This window comes from Colius striatus, chromosome 2, assembly GCF_028858725.1.
Source record: "Colius striatus isolate bColStr4 chromosome 2, bColStr4.1.hap1, whole genome shotgun sequence".
NCBI lineage: Eukaryota > Metazoa > Chordata > Aves > Coliiformes > Coliidae > Colius > Colius striatus.
Genome location: NC_084760.1, coordinates 110,613,888 through 110,634,184, shown reverse-complemented (window position 1 = coordinate 110,634,184; position 20,297 = coordinate 110,613,888). Strand labels below are relative to the sequence as shown.

At 49.7% G+C, this 20,297-nt stretch overlaps 1 protein-coding gene across 4 annotated transcripts in view; it reads right to left on the bottom strand.

Moving 5' to 3' along the window:
• The window catches only part of SLC8A1 (solute carrier family 8 member A1), a 136,544-nt gene that overhangs the window by 101,593 nt on the left and 14,654 nt on the right, over window positions 1-20,297 (bottom strand). For 2 of the 4 annotated variants that reach the window (XM_061990394.1, XM_061990395.1), the window contains exon 2: window positions 3,352-5,187. In XM_061990394.1, coding sequence (XP_061846378.1) covers window positions 3,352-5,187 — 1,836 coding nt within the window. Of the gene's footprint in view, window positions 1-3,351; window positions 5,188-7,711; window positions 7,793-15,873; window positions 16,269-20,297 lie in introns of those variants that run through there. The other 2 variants (XM_061990397.1, XM_061990396.1) reach the window with 2 other exon arrangements.

Genomic DNA, 20,297 nt, shown 5'->3' with positions numbered 1-20,297 from the left:
CACTGAGACTGACCTTGCTGAGATCCAAGTTGGGTATCTTTAGGTTTCCTACACAGCTGAGAACAATCCATGGTGTAAACCCAGCTAAACCCTTTGCAGAACACATTTAAATGCTGTTCCTTTCACTTGACAACATGCACCCATTGAACACACAACCTGTGCTTCAGCTCAAGGAGCAGAAAAACAGCACTCCAAGAGGCTACCAGGCAAAGCTGGGATAAAATGTTCCATAGAAAGAGTAACATCTTCTCCATCATACATCTTTTTTGGCAGTACTGGAATGAGATATTTGTTTAAACAGACTGGAGTAGCATGGCTGCAGCAGTTCCACAGCTCTTGTGTGTGTTCTGGGAAAAGGAACGTCAACAGATTGCAAAATGGCAAAGTCTCCCTGGATGCTGCAAAAACCTAAGATGTTACGTAATTGGGCCTTTGGGGAATCAGAGGAAGGTCTCCAGGAGATGAGTGACTTCCCAAAGCTTTTAAATTTTACTGAGACTTACCAGGAATCCAGCTCTCTCCTAATAGAGGCTTCTACACATTTTTCTCTCATCCTCAAGTTCCCCTGCGCTGCCCTATTTTATTGTCAGTGCTCCAGAAAAAAATGCATCTTAATCAATTTTATCAAGCTGATTGATACAGCCTGGAACAGCAGAGCTGAAGAGGCACTAAAGACCTTTAAAAAGAGCAGCAAAGCCACCAGAGCTTGGGAAAATCTGAAGTTTTAGAACTTTATTGAATCAAGTGTGTCAGGGAATTGCACCATTCTACAGATCTGTGATTTAGCTGAAGTACAGTGCTAACAAGCAATGACAGAGCAAACTGACTTTAGCTCTATAATCCACATTTTGTGCTAGCACATCTCTTTCATTCCCACTAGAACAAATTCTTCCAAGGGAGGATGCCTGTAAGCAGCATCTCAGCTTCAGGACTACACTGCCTTTGTGCTGCGGTGCTGACCTAAACTTGTGCCCAGGCAAAGAAGGACCTGCAGGAAACCTCCAAGTGAGTACGTACCATCCAATGCCTAAACACGGACTGTGGCAGCTAAGGTTTAGATGAATACCTACTGCCTTTCAGGCCATGAATACGTAGCAATTTGTACAATCAGTTTCATCCTTCTCCCAGAAAAACAAGGTCTGTGCATATCCTCTCTCACCTGAATGGAGTAAGCCCACTGGTCAACATATGGCCTTGCAGTCATCACCTCTTCTCACCCCATTCCTCAAGCCCTCTTCTATATCAGGCTACAAACACCTAAAGTGGTGCTTCCCATGTACCATCCCTCCCTGAGGTTCCACAGAGACGTAAAGGCAACAGAAGACATATGATGAGATCTGCTCAAAAAAAAAAAGAAATAAAGCCACACTTGGGGTTGCTAAGAAAGCTGTTTCCCCCCATTTCTTGCTTGCTACGTACATGCTGACAGCCACAGTAAGAAAAGGAAGGAGGAGGCTTACACCATGGGGAGGGCACACCAGTACACCCCAGGAGGCAAGGCAGAAGCTCTGACAGGATGTGGTCAACCCGTTTCCAGCACAGCCTTTGTTTACTGGGCTGTTGGCAAAAGTCATCAGTGAACAGTTTAGTGGAGGAAAGGCCACTGGCAGAGGCCATAGGCACAGCACAGCAGGTCCCAGCACAACAGCAGCTAGAAGGCACTGCTGGCCCTCTCAAAATCCCACATCACAGACTGAGCACTAACAGGTAGTGAAGACACAAGTGACACTACCTGCTTTCTGTGAAGGACAGAGATCCTGGTCAGAGTGATGGATCCAAGAGAAGGAGGAAGCTGAAGCCTCTCTGAGCTCAGTTGCAGAGCCTGTGGCCATGTGTTTGGCCTGCCATGTAAACATGTCACATCCCAGGGGAACCGAGATCACATGTCAAAGTCCTCCTGCCAGTAGCACAGTTTTGCTAGTGCCAAGTGACCTGGTTAAAAAGTAAAGAGCCTTTGGGGGATATCCTTATAGCCTAGTTCACTGTATCTCTGTGGACAACTCCCTGCTTCTCCTAAAATTAAAAAAACCCCAAAACCTGCATTCCTCTCCACTAGTTACCATTCAGGAGCTAGGTACAATTGTGTATTATGTGCTCTTGACCCTTGTGGGAACAAAACACATGTTCTGGTCTCCAGACTGCTGGAGTTGTAAGTACTTGCTCAGTTTTTCCTGCAAAGTCAAACCCCCAACTGGTCTAATACCATGCCTGAGAAGTACAAACCCCTTTTTCCTTCCCGCTACTTCAAGGAGTTTTACGATTTCCCCGTTCGCCTCATTCTCTGTGCACATGGAGCACAGACAGAACATAAGGCCCACTCTCAGCACTCATCATGGGTCAGTCTCAGCTCCTAGGAGACTAGTTGTATGACATGCAACACAAGCAAGCCAACATTTAGCTCTCCCTTGACACAGCAGTGCCCCTTATCAGTGACTGCTAAAAGTTCTAAACAGTGGTTTTGTGCTATAGAGTCTACAATGGGCAGGAACTGATCTACAGACACAGTCTTCGCTGCAGGAACAGCGAAAGGCTGGAACAGCCCAATTCCCTTGGCTCCTCTCAGAGCTCCAAGTGGGCAAGAAAATATCTTCATGACATACCTGAGGACAGATGTTTTCTGCTATGATTTACAGGGCTAATTTACATTCTCCACATAATGTAATAAACATGGCTACAGCACTAATCATTTTTCTACCATCCACTGAGCAACACTCACGAGTAGCCTCCAACAGCTTTCAGCCTTGTTTTCATTTGCAAGCAACCAAATGTGGCTGCAGTTGCACCATAACCATGAGGCTTTTATGCATGGCAATACTTTTCTAGAACATGCATTGGACAAGGACTCAAGCCTGCAGCCTTTAGAGGAGGAGGTGAAGTGACCTTCACCAAAGCCTTGAGCAGCGAGAGCATCGGCAGAACAGGCTGCATCCCAGTCCCCGATGACCTGACCCTCAACACGCAAGGGGAAGTAGGTACCACAGTTCACATGCTCGGTTTAGGTCCTTGTGACTGGCTGGTAAGATCCAGCTTGGTTTTGTTCTCTGCTCCACTGTAGGGCCAAAGTGATAGAGATCTGCTCAGAACATGGGTAAGGTGTGGGAGGCTGAACTCACGCACCAGTCCCAAAACCCTGCTGCTGCAAGCGTGAAGTGCCTGAGAGTAGCCATCACTCTCTGCTCTGTTAGCAAGGCAGGAATGCTGCATTTCAAGCTCCCCAAAATACACAAGTCCATTCATATCTTCCTGTAATGTGCTGGCACTCAAACACCTCCATTGCAGTTCTGAGAGCCACGTGCATTTCATTTCAGAAGAACCAGAGACTGTAAGTAATAAAATAAAACTTTCACTTACACTATCTCATCGTTCTGGAACTCCAGCTCCCCGCAGGTGTCTTCAAAGTCCTCTCCTCCACCTTTGGCTGAGCCTTCAATGGTTTTGTAGGGCACGATAACATTTCCTCGCGCACCAGAGGTTCGCAACACTTTCACTTCCATGGTCCCCACACTTTCACTGACGTGTGTTACCGGCTCCTCAAAGGTAAAGATGCCAGCGTGGTCGTCGTCAAAGATGGTGACGGTGGCAGTAGATGGTGACCCCAGGCAGGCAAGCGTTGAGATACGACTGGTCTCCAGAATGCCCTCGTCCGAGGCCTCGGTGCTCACACGGACGTTGCTGAGGTGGACCAGGAAGTTCTCATCCTCCTCAAATATGTCATCGTCGATTATACCAACACGGATTTCTTTCTGGGTCTCTCCAGGCTTGAAGACCACTGTCCCTTCAGTGAACTCATAGTCAGAGCCAGCATTGGCTGTCCCATCCTCTGTCCGGAAGTCAACATACACCGTGTTGGTCAAGTCACCTCCCCGGCGAATGATGGTCAGGGCGACAGTGCCACAGTTCTCCAGACACTGGTAGGTGCCCTGCTCAAAGTAAAGCTTGCTGATGGGATCATTTTCTGCCACCTCACTGTTGACCTCGTGCATGCTGACTGCTTTGCGGGCCTGGTCTGCAGCATGTCTCTTCAAGATGTTGCCAGCTCCTGTCATGAGCCGAGTGGCTTGAATGCGGTAAAAGGCCCTGCTCTTCTGTTGCTGGCTCAGGACCTGGTAGTTGGCCAGCTCTATGAGCTGTTCAATTTCCTTGTCGGGGTGTTTTTGTTTCAACTCCTTCAGAATCCGAGCCATTTCCCTCCTGGCTTCCTCATCATCCTGGTCTTTCTCATCTACTTCCAACACCAGAGTCCCATCCAAAAAGTTCTCCACGTGAGAATTAGCAACCTTTCCGTCCATCTCGATATCAGCTTTGGAGGAGGGCCGGTCACCCTCATGCTCAATGATCATGCCTCTCTGCTTGCCAGCTCGGTATTTCTTGTAGACGTACTTGTAAAATAACAGCCTCCTGTCAGCTATCCAGGCAAACACCACACAGATGGGGAAGAAGAAGAAGGTGAGCAAGCCTTCCCAAACCTCCACAATCCCAGGAGAAGACACAGATAAAATAATGTAAAGCCAAGTATAGGCAAAGATGCTCCAGGCCGCCGTAACAAAAAACACTCGCAAGTGCTTGATCTTCCTTATCTCTCCATCCGGAACGACGTAAACACAGATGGCAATGATGACGAACATGTTAAATGCAGCACTCCCCACAATTGTGCTTGGTCCCAAGTCCCCTGCCGTGAAGCCGTGGCCACACACTTCGATAACAGACAGGAGGATCTCGGGGGCAGATGAACCCAAGGCCATCAGCGTGAGGTTGGAAACGGTCTCGTTCCAGATCCTCACCGTGGTTTTGCTGGTCTCGCCGTTGGGCTTCTTGATGGTTATTTCCCGCTCTTGGGACGTAATGACTTCGATGGAGGACATGAAGCGGTCAGCTATGATAGATACTCCCAGGAACATGTACACCATGGCTACAAAATACACTGTTGCCCGAGCGATTTTGTCACCAAATGAGGGGTCTTGGGGTTCCCATATTGGTAAAATCACACCCTTTTTGCAGATGTAGGAGCCAGTGCACTCCTCGGTGTCATTCAGGGGTAGTTCGCTGGGGCTCTCTGCATGTATGCCGTCTGCATGGCAGAGCAAGACCAGCATAACACTCAGGAGCTGGAAGCTCACTGGGGAGAAGGGTGGGTGAGTTGCTCGCGACATGGCCGCTTCCACCAAATGCGTCCCAAACGTCCTCGACCTGCGGAGGGAAAAGGAAAGAGGCGTTAAGTGAGACTGACCAAGGGTAACAGATTTTCCTCCACACCCTGTTTAATTCCCATCTTTCCCTAACATATAATTAAGTTATCCTGTGGCTCAAGGAGACCCATCTAATGATGTTTTCCATGTGCAAATCATCTAGTTCAGTTACCTGAGCAAGGATGGATTGGGATGCTACCCATGGGCTAGCACCTACCCGCTTTGGCTACTGCGACATTTAATGCTGCTTCCTTTCTCTTCACTGAAAGTCTATTTGTTCAGTAGCATTGTCTTGTTTGGCATCCAATTCAAGCCCATCATTCTGCTTCACAAGCTGGCAGAACTGTTTCCCATTTCCAAATTACACTGCACTGTAATCACTGGAGCTCAGGGTAAGAGCAGTACAGATATGGGAAATCTACTATGCCACCATCATTCAAAAAAAAAATCTTTTCATACTTGCCACTTTTATCCACTGTGAACTATGTATTTCACAGCCTTTTCCTGCTCATAGTCCTCCCAAGCATCTACTCCACATCAGAAAGCTGCACAAAGCCAGCTCAAGCCCTGGCAAAACCTTATTCTTCACAGCAACTTGGTCATAAGGTGCACCAGAAGGGCAGTCTTTAATTAATGATTTTGGAGCCATTCTTTCCACAGCGCATCACTTTGCACCTTCCAAAACTGGAAAGAACCCCATATGTATCCAAGCCTGGCTGTCTTGGCATGCTCTCAGAGGAAACCTGTCCCTACGCTCTATTCCCACTAGGTCAGCTTTGACGGCTTCCCCTTCAAGGGCCTTTCTCACTCCGTTTACAACATCAGTCATCAGGCATGACAGCAGTACTTGCCCTTGTCCTACCTCAGGATTTTCCAGCAGCATAGAGAAGCTGTTAAAGAGGTTTGCAGTTAGTTAACAGCGCATAAACCGATAGAACAGATGCTTTTAAGTACACAGAGATGCTCAGTGCAAAAACCTGAGCATGCTCAGTGTCACATTCTCAATTTCACTAGGCAATAAAAGCCAGATTTCTAGTTATTAAAGCTATATTTTCACTTCAAGGAGAGTCTTCACCATACTAAGCTTCTCCATTTCAAGTTAATTTAATCACACGGTACTTAAGAATGTTTCTATGACGAGAGGAAAATGAGTTTGTCAATATCTTTACTTTGTTGAAGAATACAAAAGGCTGAGCTGGTTTTGCACACAGTAAAAAAGATACCCCAGAAAGAAAAAAACCCAAACCACCAGACAAATATGCCCAGCTGTGAAAGGTTTCAACTTCTAAGAGAAGGATGGTGTTCCCAGGCCCATATCAGAGAGGGCACACAAAGTCCAGCCTCTGCAGCCCCTGGCAGGTCTCATGCTCCCATTTGCCATCTGCCTGGTCTCCAGCAAATACAAAACAAACAAAAAAAAGCCAGGTCTGACAGCTGCATGAACCAAGAGACTCAGACCAGCCACCTCCCACTAAAGGCTGCATCCAGTCACAACATACCCAGCTGTCACCTGGGCCCCGTCATAGCTGGCGGGACCCATGCAGGATGGCTAAGCAATATCTTCCTCCTTTCTCCTGAAAGAGAGTTTGTTTCAGCACAGCTGGAAACCAGGCTGGTTCTCCAGCTACTCAGGCTGCATTGCTGACAGCAAAAGTACAGCCAGGCAGGCATTCCTGGGGAGAAGCAGAATCATTTCAGCTGGAGAAGACCTTTAAGATCATGGAGTCCAACCACTCACCTCACACTGCCAAGCTCACCACTAAACCACTTCATGTCTTTTAAATATCTCCAGGGATAGTTACTCTGTCATCTCAAAGCATTTACTCTCTCAAACAGGGACACACCAACATCCCCTTGAAGAAAAGCACTTGTTAACCACCACCCTTATCCCCTATGACACAGAACTAGCCCTTCCTCATCAGGGCAGGAGCATGTTACGGAGGGACAGGGCTGTGTACAAGTGAAGAACTGGCTGGAGGAAACAATGGGTACCATCCTGCAGCCACATTATGGGGCATGCTCCACAAAGAGACATTGTAATGATGGGTCAAAGCCCTCTCCTCCATTTGCTTTTACTTAAAGATGCTGTAGTAAGATTATTGTTGGGCTGGAAGAATAAGATTGGAGAATTTATCACGACAGTTTTACATACATGGCACTTCCACACTAGGAACTGTTGGTCTGGGACATAACCCCCCCCCGGCCCCCAATTTCTAATTAAGAAAAGATACACAGAACAGGAAGTGAGCAAGTTGGAGAGAGCTAGGTGATGAGAACAGGGAAGATGAACAAGAAAAAGCAAGCCTTCTGTATGAAGACAGATTTAAAAGAAAGGAGTTGTTTTACATTGGAAATCCTGCGAATGCTACAAAAAGCTCTTATGGCTGGAGTCAGAAGCCCTGAACATTGCTGCCCTAATCTCAGTCCCTGGCTACCTTCTGCTTCCCAGAATGCAGGCTGTAGCCACCTCTTATAAAGCTAAAGCAAAAAGAAAGAGAAAGCATGACGTTTGTAAAGAAGAGTACCTTGTTGCAGGCTGCTTGGCAGATAGCTGAGTTGAAACAGATGTGTGTTCATGGTCATTGAAGTTTAAGCCGAAGCATGAATTAGTCAGCCAGCATTTGTACTCCTGTGCTTCACACTGCTCCAAACCAAGGCTCGGAGATATCTGATAATGGCTCTGCTGAAACACAGGCTGACTGGGTATCTACTCTGTTTATCTTACTCTCTCCTAAGTGAAGTTCTGGATTTTTTTTAATCATGTAGACTTAAAAAAATTCACTGTGAGCATATTACTCAGCTGCATGGTTCTTCAGCCTCTCTTTCTAAAAAGGTAGTAGTTTCAACAGAAAACTCAAGAGCATCCACCTGCCCTTGTTCAGTTAATTTTCTTCCCCGTGGCAAGTCATATCCTTGCACATGAGCAATTATTCAGAGCAACCAGGCATCGTGAAATCCCCTTGGCAAGAAGAGGAAACAGATGGTTCTAGAGAAAATATCACGCTTTGGGTCACTGATTTAGGTCATAAAGAACAGAGGAGTCCCATCACACTTTGGACCATCTCTACTGTCTTAAAAGGATTTGAGCACTGGAAGTCTCAGTCAGAAAAAAAAGATGCTCTCTAAATCAGATTAATAAGCCACTTGAACTTTATTTACCATGTCTTTCCATTTCAGATATGCCAATACAAGTTGGGTTTGGATTGTTGTTTGTTGGGTTGGGTTTTTTTCACATTAGGTCCTACATTAAGTTAAACAAAAGGAAAAAAGATCTAGAGGTTTGCCATCTGAGTAATCCATCTTTCTGGCCTTCCCATCCAGCTCTCCATGTACAGACACTATTTCTCCCTCAGATGGCAGGAGATAAGAAACATGGAACTTTTCTGGAGAGTTCAGATGGGTGTGGAAAGGCTGGAGCTTTGGGAGAAAGGAGCTCACTGGCCAAGGCAATGTGCAGGGACCTTTCTCTGAGAAGCAGTAGCAGCCCCCAACTCTGTGTTGGACTTTCTCCAGCATTTTGTGGTGCGATCATCAAGCGCGATTCACATGCCCTCACCAGCTTTCCTTCTTAAACCAATTCACAATGAAAGCTATTAAGACCAGATTCAGAAATTATGGAGGACTAGAGGATGCTTAGCCGCAACATGTTGGTTACACACACACACACACACACACACACACACACACACACACTCAGTAACTGACACTCAAAATACCTCTGAGAAGCAGCTGCTATAAAATTAGCAGTGTTTCTTTATTTGTACAATCCAACATAAACAGCTTGGTCCCCAGAGACCCTCTTACTCTGCATTTGCATAGGGTCTCAGGCCACAGTCAGCACACTGCTGCAGGCGCAGTGGTAGGAATATTCCCAGACAAATCATTCATATTATTCTCTAACAAGAAGTAAGGCTACCAGAATGCCAGCGCTCCCTCCAAACCAAACTTTGTTAGCTTTTCATTAAGGTGCTTCAATTGCATTTCCCATCTTGGCCATCAACAATAAAAGCAAATGTGGTAGCTGATTCACAGCGTGCCAGGTTAGCAGCCCCGACAAACCTTGCCTGCCGCAGTGCTTGTGGCCTCACTGACACTCCTCCAAAGCCTCTCAGGTCAGATTTATCACAGCAGCACCAGGCAAGCTGCTTTTAGGCTCTGTGCTAGCCATACATGTGGGGTGAAGAGCCCCAAAACACCACCCAGAGTCAGCACAACCCTGCCCATAAGAACTACCCCATGCCCAGGGACAGCCCTGGAACCAGAACTGGAGCTAACCAGGAGAGTTAGATGCCAACCTAGGCTCTCCTGAAGTCATAGCTGTGCCCTCTCCCTTTTGAACAAGCTCCTTCAGGGCACTAGCAAGTTGGTTTTGCACAGTCATGGAGGAAAGCCTGCCAGAGACAGCACGGTCCTTCCCTTCAAGGCAAGCTCAGTTTAGATGCAGCCCTCAGCCAAAGGATGTTGGTCCAGTCTTTGTTCCAGCCCTTGGTGTTGTGAAACACCAGGAGGGCGGTTGTAGCCCACAGCATGATTAGGTGGGATGCAGAGATATTTGTCTCTCTGCTGGACATGAGAGCTCTAAGTTTCACAAACTGGTAGGACAGACCTCCTGTTGCCAGCTATTGCTCCAGCCCCCCAGCTCAGGAGCTGCCAGATGCTGAGAAAACAGCCTTTTAGACTGCTTTGACCTTTCCCTGGCAACAACACTCCTTCAGGCCGGCTGGTTGCTGCATGCAAAGCGAGCCTTGAAGCTGCTCTGCATTTCAGCAAAGCACAGCTTTTCCTTTGCAGCAGCCTCCCAGAAGTCCCATCTCTCTTTGGGCACTTCGTCTTGAAATATCCACTAGAAGACCCTTCCTGTTATTTTCCTACACCTCTGTAGCACACACAGGTTTACGACCATCTGCAACAAGCTGGCAGCATCGTTATTTTTCAGAGTACTGAAAAAAACCACCGCTAGCCCAGACACTCATTACAGAAGAAGGACGGAGCAATGAAAGAAATGGCCTGGGCTCACAAGGAATGAGTGGCCACACAAAGAGTGAGTGAGAGACTTTCCACATGGATTTTTTTCCCCAGTTTTTGACAGAAAACCTGCACAGAGCAGCTGTAACACAGCAGCATTCACACCATTATAGCCACAACCTGACAGTGCCTACCTCACTGCCACATCAGCTTCATAATAAACGCTGTGATTGTGAATTTACTGACAGCTTGTATGGGACAGGATGTCCTCACAGGCATGTCACTGGAGAGGTGGAAGCAGCACCCTCTCTCTCCTCACAGGGTGACTGGTTGCTTGCTGGGGAGAAGTAGAAAGTTTGTTCTTCACAAGCGGGTGGCTGCTTCTCAACATGCTGAGGGGTCACAACCGCGAAGCGTGTTGCAACACCACGGGAACTCCCGGTCAGCCCTTCCTCATTCCCTTCCTCAGAGCAAGACAGAGGGGAGCTTTTCCTAGTGAAAATGTACTGCTGCAGGGAGACAATGGTGCTCAAAACCACCTTTGCTGGTGTTAGGGGGAGGAGAAAGATGGTCTCTGTTCAGCTAGAGGGGCCAAAAACCTAGACAAAGAAGTAGTAGCTACTGCAAGGCCCAGCTGGCCTGCAAGCTAGAGAAACAGAACTTAAAAGCAAGCTAGATACTCACTCCCCTGCCAGTGCTCTTGGTGAAAAGACAGCAACCCCCTAAAAGGCCCCAAGTGAGAAGAGGGGCTCTCCTAGCCATCAAAGGCCTCCCCCTCCTCTAACAAAAATGGTTGTTTCAAGTTATGTGTCCTATGGTCCAACCCCAAGGTGTGACCTCAAGTCTCCCCTTTCCTAGTTTCTCTTGGAGGAGAGCAGCACTTAAGAGTGTACTGTGAACAACAACTTGCTTTCCCCAGGGAAAGTGCTGCACATCTTGCCTCCACTGTGGGACTCATACCCGCTGCCCCATGTCCAGAGAGCCAGGAAACCTCTTCCCTCCTGCGGAGCTTCCTGGCTATGCTGAAGCCTGTACACCTCTGCCCCACTGAAAGCAGCAACCTACTTGATAGCAGGGCAGATAAAGCAAAGACTGGACTGGGAAAAGACATGACTGTCACAAAAAAATAAACAAACCCCAAAACCAACAAACAAGCCCAAACAAAGTGCCTGGTCTCTGCCCATCAATCACTACATCAGCCCAAAGCCTAAGTCCAGCTTCTGTCTGCCGAGGGACACCAAGGGATGCCAACAGCCCTGCAAGGTACAGAGTTGCTTGGAGATTTGTCTCAGCAGACACAGGCTCTGCTGGCTTCATTCCTGTTCTTGATGCTGTCCTGTGGCACAGCTTTAGTAAATAGTAGCTCCTGCCAGTAGTGATTTTTACCCATCAAAGCAGGAGAAGGACCCTACTGCCACGCTGGCTGTACATCCAGAGCCATGGAGGAAAGATGCTACGGCCAAATACTGTGTTGCCACTCAGGGTTGCACAGTGTGACAGCACTTTAAACACAGCTTGGAAAACTCTTGGCTCACAGCCCTGCTCTGGCTCTGCCCAGCTCCTTCTCCCTTCAACCCAGCTCTGCCACTCCAAAACAGGCACAGCCTGTTGGCATCCCCTGCCCATGACCCTCCAGATCTGCACATCAGGAAAATGATTTCCAGGCCATCAGCATCCTGATTACATCAGTACAAAAAATCATCAAAACCTTTCCAAATATAGTCAGAGGCAAAAGCCCTCCATAAAGCCAATCAAGTAAAATATACATCAGGCCACCCTGTTTTCTGTAGGAGACATAAAAAAGTTAGAACAATTATCAGTCTGCAACTGATTTTTCCAAGTATCCTATCTCTTCAATGAAGCCTCCAATTTCCTCCCACAATCTCCCCAGCAACTTTCCAAAATAAACAGATAAATAGAGAAAATAAAACAGCCCTGCTATAAAATTTCAGCCAGACTGGATGAATTTGGGGGCAGCTTGTAGAGACTGAGCTTGGAAGTATTTGTTAGGGAGATTCCAGCTTTGTTTTTTAACGCATAGAGACCAAGTGGTAAGTCGTCCTTTTCCCTCCGTGATTCAAGATCTCAGCAAGGAAAATGCCAGGAAATGAGAAGCAAGGAGAAGTACTATATTCTTTTGGGGTTCTACATTTTTTTTTTTACCTCTCCCCTCCTACTTGCTGCTGCCTCCAGATTGATTCTCTACCCCTGCTTTTGGGCTCTTTATCAAGCAGCATCAAGCTCTCCCCCATTATTCCTCCCTGGGCTGTTACTGCCTTCCTCCCTGTGGCTCTGCCTCGCGGATTTAAGCACGGTGCTATCTTGCCTGGTATCCACGAGCCAGCTTTGAAGCTGCCTTGCCAACAGCCTCCCTCTGTGATCTCAGGGCAGCCCTTCTCCTCCCTGTGCTCCGTGTCTCCCTCTGCAAAACGGGAAGAGCACCTCCCGTGAGTGCTGGGAGAATAAAACACTACTAACGAGCTTGAAGCTCCTGGGTAGCCTTGGGAGGAAGCATCTGCCCAGAGATGCCCCACAAGGGCCAGGAGAGAGGAATTAGCAGGCCTGTTGCTTTTTCTCTGTCTGCCTGTTTCTGCCCTTCCCTCTGGGCTCATTTTTGCAGTGGGTTTGCAGCTGTGTGTGGATCCCTCATGCAGTGGGATGCTCTCCAGGTGCTGCGGGAGGAAGAAGTAGAAAGCTTGAAGGGAACAGAGACAAATCTCCAGCCTCAGCTCTCTGTGCCCACCCAGGGATGATGAGGTGGGAGGGATGAGGTGTCCCTGGGAACATGTGTATGGAAAGGCTGAGGCAAATGTAGATTTTGGACCCCAGGCAATTTTGGTACGGTCCTAGACAGGAGTTGGGCAGGTTAGTTTGGGCTGGAGGCCCACCCTGGCACATTCCATCTATCAGCAAGGTGCTCACCACTGGCTAGTGAAAGGTGGTAGCACCTCCCAGGAGAGTCATTGTCCAGAGGTACAGCTTTCACACCGCTGACTCTAGAGGGAGCTGAATGCTGTGCCAAGCAGATGCCCAGTTTTTAGACCACCGGATCTCAGGAAAGGGAGTGTAAGCCTGTGCCACTTAGACTCGTTGCCTATCTCCAAAGTGTGAGGTTAACCACCCCTCTCTCCATCCCAGTCTCCCCTGCCTTCTCTGTCTCCCCAGGAGCTCTTTGCAGCAGCAAATCTCACTTCTATTTGTAGCCAGGTTTCCTTAGGAAGCCAGGCACATGAAATCACAGTTTCCATGTCTGTCTGTTCACATAGCTCCCCCCCCCCTTCATTTCAGTTAAAACCACTAGCAGGATAGAGATAGCAGAGAAAGCCAAGTTCTTACAAGCTTCCTGAAAATAGCTGGAGAGATATCACTCACACCCTTGGCAAGGGAAAGGACTGGTCAGTGAGCTCAGCCCATGTTGGATGCCAGAGTCCCTGAGCACCCTGCTGCAGATCCAGGTGCAGGCAGGAGTTGCACTGCTGCAGGCACTAACACCCACGGGCTGGGAGCTCGTGCAGATCACGGCACCTGAACAGAGCTCCAGGAGAATCAGTATAGTGTGCCATTTGTGTTGTCTATGACCAACCTGTTGGTTGGTTATCCAGCGATGCTCATGCCTTGGGGGACACTGGGCTTTATTACAGGATCTGAGTTTCATTAGGGTGCTGGAGAACAGTGGGTTTCCTCAGGTGAGGCAGCAGGACTGTATCTCCCCAAAATCACAGCAGAAAACCAAATTCTGTCCCAGATGTAATGCTGGAATAATAGAATCATTTTACTTGGAAAAGACCTTTAAGTCCAAACTCCTCCCCTCACACTGCCGAGCCCACCACTAACCCCTGTCACTCAGCACCTAAGCTACACGCCTTTGCAATATCTCCAGCAATGGGGACTCCACCACCTCTCTGGGCAGCCCATTCCAACACTTAATAACTGTCTTGACCCTGGCAGCCCTGAGCAGATCAGAACACTACCAAAAACCCAGACAGAGAAGGCTGTGCTTGTATGGTATCATGCAAGGTGCTGTGGAAACTCCCAGGAGTAAGCACATGAGTCAAGCTGATGTGCTGTGTACAGTAATGCCAGGAGAGCAAACTAGGTGCAGCCTGAGCAGCTGCAGGACACTGACTAAGTCTCGGGAACGATTCACAGCCAAAAGATCCTAGTGAAAGTGGGAGAAAGAGAAGCAAGCAAAGTTTCACCAGCTTAAAACTGTGCTAGTGTGCTACTTGGTGTTGGCATTCACAAACGCTCAGCATAAAGAATATACCTAATCTCCTCAAATATCTTAAATGCAAACTCTGGTACTGATGAAGCTGTGAGCAACGTGGCTCCCCAGCACTGGCTTAGAAGTTGTTTATGCCTCCAGAGAAAGAGAGCTGGTGGTGCCAGACAACACATCAGCTTTCCTGGGGAGACGGTGGTGAGGGCTCACAGCTCAGCTAGGAGGTCATGGCTTTAGAAATGCTAGGTTACTTCCCTATTTGGGCTAAATGCCTCTGCTGGAAAAGGGGCAAAGCTGCTATTGAAGAAGCAATCGGAAGGAAAAGGAGACAAAACCCCCCATTTATCAGGTGCACCTAAGGGAAGACAAATGCCTTTCTTTGGCAATGCCCACTGCCCCAGCCAATGCCATTCAGCACAGCTCCTTTTCTTCCCAGCCGCCATCATCACACCAACACGCTTCCCTTTTCTAAATAAAAGTGCACCTCTTCTCTTTGTGGTTGTAAGAAAAAGCTCATGAATGCCTAGACAGGTGTCAGGACAGCGCAGAGAGAACGCCAGCCTCCCTCAAGTCCCCATTTCCATCGCCCAACTTGCGGATTTCCAACATCTGGGACTAGAGGAACAGCTTCCTGCAAAGCGCAAGCAGCGAAGAGCCCTGAAATCAAACACTCACACCCACACGCCTGTGACCTTGTGGTTTTACTACAGCTTTCATTTTTAGACTCCAGTTCTCCCTAGTGTTTGCTGCATTTCTACAACGTTTTGGCAGTTTGCTTTCGCCCTGGAGACGGTGCCGAGTGTGGGGTTGCTTAGCATGGCTCGGCGGGGAGGGAAGCAACAAGGCTACGATTAAAGAATTAAACTCGAGATGACGGAAGAGCCCCAGCCATGCTTCCACCTAGACAAAGCCTACGTGATGAGCGCTGCTTAATGCCAGCCCTTAATAACACACGCTGATGATTGAGACGAAAATGAGAATTTCATCGTGGCTGCAGGTGCCTCCGACCATTCGCCTCGGAAACCGTTTAGAGGCACAAATTCCCGGGGCTGGAGAAAAAGCAGCCCTGCCCGGAGGCACCGACACCCGCGCCGGGCGGAGGCACCGCACCCCCGCCGCCGCGGGCGGGGAAGATGCCCGTAAACCCCCCGGGGGGGAAGCGGCTAGCTCCAGCCCCGCTCCCCGGCCCCACCTGCCCGGCCATGCTCGGCCCTTGGGGCAAGGGGAAGGAAAATCCCCCGCCGCAGCCGCGCCTCCCGTCGCGACATGTCGCGATTGGCCGGCGGCGGGGGGAGGGGGGGGGGCGAGCCCTATCGCCTGCCTAAAGGTGCCGGTGCTGGGTTGCAGAGAAGAGGGGGAGCATCCTATCCCCCCGCCTCCCCATCGGCTCCCACACGGCCCCGGGCCCCCCATCCCGCCTCCCCCAGTAGAAACCGGTGTTGAAGCAGCGAGGGAGGGTTGGGGCCGAGACGGGGGCCGCTGGGTCAGTCGCGATCCTACCTGTCGTGGGGGGCAGGAGCGGACGCTGTGGCCGGAGCCGGCTCAGCAGCGGCGGGGCATCGCAGCGGGGCGCGGGAGTGGCGGAGCCCCGGTGCGCGGCTGCGGCGCGGCGGCGGCAGGGAGGGAGGGAGAGAGGGAGGGAGGGATGGATGGATGGATGGAGGGAGGGAAGGAGGGAGCGCACATACACGCACGCACACACACACACACAGCGTCCCGGGGATGCGTTCAGCCGGCTCGCCCCGCAGGCAACCTCCCCTCCCTCCGCATCCCTCCGTGGCGCGGGCAGGGAGAAACCCGCCGTCCCTCCTCCGCGGTGCTGGCTTCAGCCCTCCTCCTCTTGCCTGCTGCTGCTGCTGCTGCTGCTGGAAATATTTCCCGATTTCCTCCTCGGAGCGAGGGACTTTGAAAGGCAGGGCTGGCTGCGGACCCACCCCCGGCAGCCCTGCCCGCCTTGCCTGGGGCAGCCCCCAGCCCTGCCCTGCCTGACCCCAGCTCTGCCCTGCCTGACCCAGCCCAGCCCTGCCCTGCCCGTGACCGCCTCCATCCACGCTCTGCCTGCCCCCAGCCCTGCCTGCTTTGCCGAGTCCTCCCCGCTGTGACTGGTCGCATCCCCTCCGCCAAGGGCAAAGTCGACCCCATTTGCACCACGCAGGAGGGAGAGACGGCGAGAGGAGAAGCAGGAGGCGAGGGGTGCAAGGAGTGTGTGTGTGTGTGTGTGTCTGTCGAAGAGTTACCCATGGCTACTATGGGCAGGTATGAGGCCAGAAGCATCCCAAGGGGCTCCGAGTTGAGGTACACTCCTCTCCCATGTCACCAATATTATGTGTAGTGTTTGCAAAGGACAGCAGGAGCACAGGAGGACAGAGCAAGGGGTATATGGGTCATCTAGGGCCCTCTTGGGAACTGTCCCCGCATTTGTCTCTGTCCAGGCCAGCCCCTGAACCCACAAAACCTCCTGTTCCCACAGAAGAGTCATCGAAGTTAGGGAGGTCCTGCAGGAAGCCAGTAGCCTGGCACAGAAGAACTTGCTGCACCTCAGCCTGACCAGAGTGTCCTTCCTGTGGGCAATTCCCCTTTCAGCGTGCCTGAACGACTCCTCCACCCTTCCCTGGCTCCAGCAAGGAGCAGATGAACCCATTGTCCCACCCTGCAGGCAAAACTCTGTGGCTTTAGGAACTTAAAATAGGACTAAAGCTAATAACTCACACACAGGTAGTTTGAAGTACCCAGTGACCCTGAGTAGCCCTCTAAGCCCAGCTCCTCAGGTGCACAAGAACCATGCAGAAGCAGACTCATTATTCTAGCTCCTTCACCTTCTTACACCTTTCCCCTCATCTCATCAGCCATGCTTATAATTTTTGCACCTCTGGCAAGACAGCAAGGCAGAATTTTACCTTTGGAATTCATTTGTGCTTTTCTTCCTTTAAAAAAAAATGAAAAGATTTTTGTATCCTCATGTCCTTCAGCAGAGATGGAAAAGTAAATTGCTCGAGTGTGTCACAAAACTCCTTTGTAAAGCACTTCGTGATGAAGTGACCAAGCAAGGAACCAGCTACTTGTTATGAGCATATTGCAGCTGTAATCAATATTATTTCGTTTCAGTCTCTCTTTTAATAGCTTATTGCTACACATGATGGGATGGGATGGGATGCGAGGCATTTCCAAATAAGAATTAGGTTTAGAAAAAACCCATGCTTGTGTATGACAGTATCTAACTCCAATTGTCTGTCTCATCTCTTTTGATTTAAAACTCTTCAGAGGAGGGGTAAGGTTGCACCTGGCCCTATGTGGTATTTTGATGGGACTCAATTCTCCCAGCAGATTCATTGAGATAAACCAAGCACAGCTAAATGCGTGGAGCATGCACAGTGCTGTGCTCTGATTAGGACCCGAGCAGAGCAGAGGATGCATTCCAGTGGCATTTGGTTTGGCAGCAGCCACAGGATGCAAAGTGCTGCACAAACTGGTGTGTCAAATGGACAGTGTGAGCAGAAAGGATTGGTGTGGTGTGTTGGGGTTCTGTAGAGGATTTTTTGGCAGCACAGGGTGGCTCCTGTAAGAGGTTGCTCAAAACTTCCCTGGCTCTACCTCTAGCTAAGGACAAGCCAACTAGGCACCTCTGTCATCACTGGTTAAGGGAGGATGTGTAGCAGGAGGAGGAGGTGGAAGGAGAAGAAGTGGGATGCCAGAGAAGTGACCATGCAGATCCCAAGGTCAATAAGGAAGGAGGGGAGGAGGTGTGCCGGAGCAGAGACCCCGGCACCCCATGGTGGAAGGGCAGCTGTGCCCCATAACCTATGGATGGTAACGGTGGGGCTGAGATCTGCTGGCAGCTCCTGGAGGAGCCCAGGCAGAGAGGGTGGCTGTGCTCGGAGCAGCTGTGACTCTGTGGGATGCTCTTGATGGAACAGCCTGCTGAAAGATTACAGCCTGTGGAAGCGACCTAAGATGAAAATTTGTGAGGCGCTGCAGCCCCAGGGAAGGACTCACGCCAGAGAGGTTCATGAAGGACTTTCTCTCATGGGAGAGAACCCCCATTGGAGCAGGACAGGGACGTGAGGAGTCCTCCTCCTCTGAGAAGAAAGAAGTGGCAGAGACCATCTGTGAGGGACTGTACCACTGAGGGAGTGGAGCTGGAGATGTTCAAAGCTAGGCTCTGAGCCTGGGAAGTGGGGAGAGCTGGGGAAAAGTGGTCTTAAAGGGCTGGTTGTGTTTCCTCATCATCCTAGTGCATTTTGTTTTCTGTTTGAGATTTGTTTGGATGGTTTTAGTTGGTGGTAGTTTAAATTGATTTTGTTTTCTCCCCCAAGTCAGGTAGCCAAGTCTGTTTTGCCCAGGACCATAAGTGGAGAGTGAGTCCACCCTGGCCTTGTCTGAATCCATGAGAGCCCTCTGTTATCCTTGCTCTTCCCCATCCCACCATGGCAGGAAGAGTGAGTGGCTGCGTGGGGCTTAGTTCCTGTCTGGGCTTAAACCATGACACATGGTTGCAGCAAACAGTCCCTGCTGTTGCTTTTCATCCTGCAAGCTGAAATCTAATCACTGCAACAGTGAGCAGTGGAACTTGGATTTTAATTAGCTGTCAGCCACAAAGTTCTCCCTAAAGCTCCCCGTTTCCCTCAGTTATGTTGCTGACCTACTTCCCAGCTGTTTCACTGAATGTAGTACACAACTCCTCTGGAGCACCAAGACATTAACCCTGCTAATGGGGTCCACTGGTGAGCTGTTCTCTGAAGAGCCAGCCACGTCCCTCGTTTCTCTGAGCCCACCTCTCTCTGCTGCTTGCAGTGTTCCTGTCTCGCAGTGCCTCCTGCTGAGACCCTCAGAAAGGTTGCTTCAGCTGAGGGATTTTTATGACATTTGAGGGGAGCTGAAGAAGAGTTTTTCAGTGTTTCTGGTGATGCTTGTTAGTTCATGAAAAAGAAACAGTTGCATCATCCAGCCTTAATGGCACTGGGACAGAAAAGGTGAAGCAGAGATGCAGCATTATCCCAACCTACACTGGAAAGCAGCTTTCATCTGCTTGAAAAGTGGCTGGTTAGGAGGGATATGAGACCATGAGAGGACATCCCCCACTCCCCAGTCCTTCACACATCCCATTCCAGGCACATTCAGATCTTAATAGAATCACAGAATCTTTTTGGTTGGAAAAGTGCTTTCAGATCAAGTCCAACTACTAATCTCACACTGCCAAGCCCACCCCTAACCCATGTCCCTCAGCACTTCACCTAAGCATCTTTTCAGTATCTCCAGTGATGGGGACTGCATCACCTCCCTGGGCAGCGTGTGCCAGTGTCTAAAATCCCTCTCAAGGAAAAAGTTCTTCCTAGTCTCCAGTATAAACCTGACCTGACGCAACTTGAGACCATTTCCTCTTATATCACTTGTAACTTGGGAGAAGAGATTGACCCCCACCTCACTACAGGCTCCTGTCAGGTACTTGCAGTGAGTGAGTGATCATGTCTCCAGACCCTTCGTTGACTGACTCTGGACACGCTCCAGCACTTCAGTGTCTTTCTTGTAGCGAGGGGCCCAGAACTGAACACGGCACTTGAGGTGTGGCTTCAGTACAGGGCGGGACACTGAGTACAGGGGGACAATCACTGTCCTGGTCCTGCTGGTCACACTATTTCTGATACAAGCCAGGATGCCATTGGCTTTCTTGGCCACCTGTGCACATTTGCTGGCTCATGTTCAGCAAGCTGTCTGTCAACACCCCCAGGTCCTTTTCTGCTGGACAGCTTTCCAGCCACTCTTCCCTAAAGAAATCATCTTTCACAGTCTCCAAGAGAAAGGTGGAGTTGGGCTCCGAAAGAAAGAGTGGAAGTGAGGGAGTAGGGGAGAAAGTGAGCCCAAATGATGAGAGGAGATTCTACATCATAGAACTGCTCCACACTGCAGTGCCTGTGGTTCACACTTGC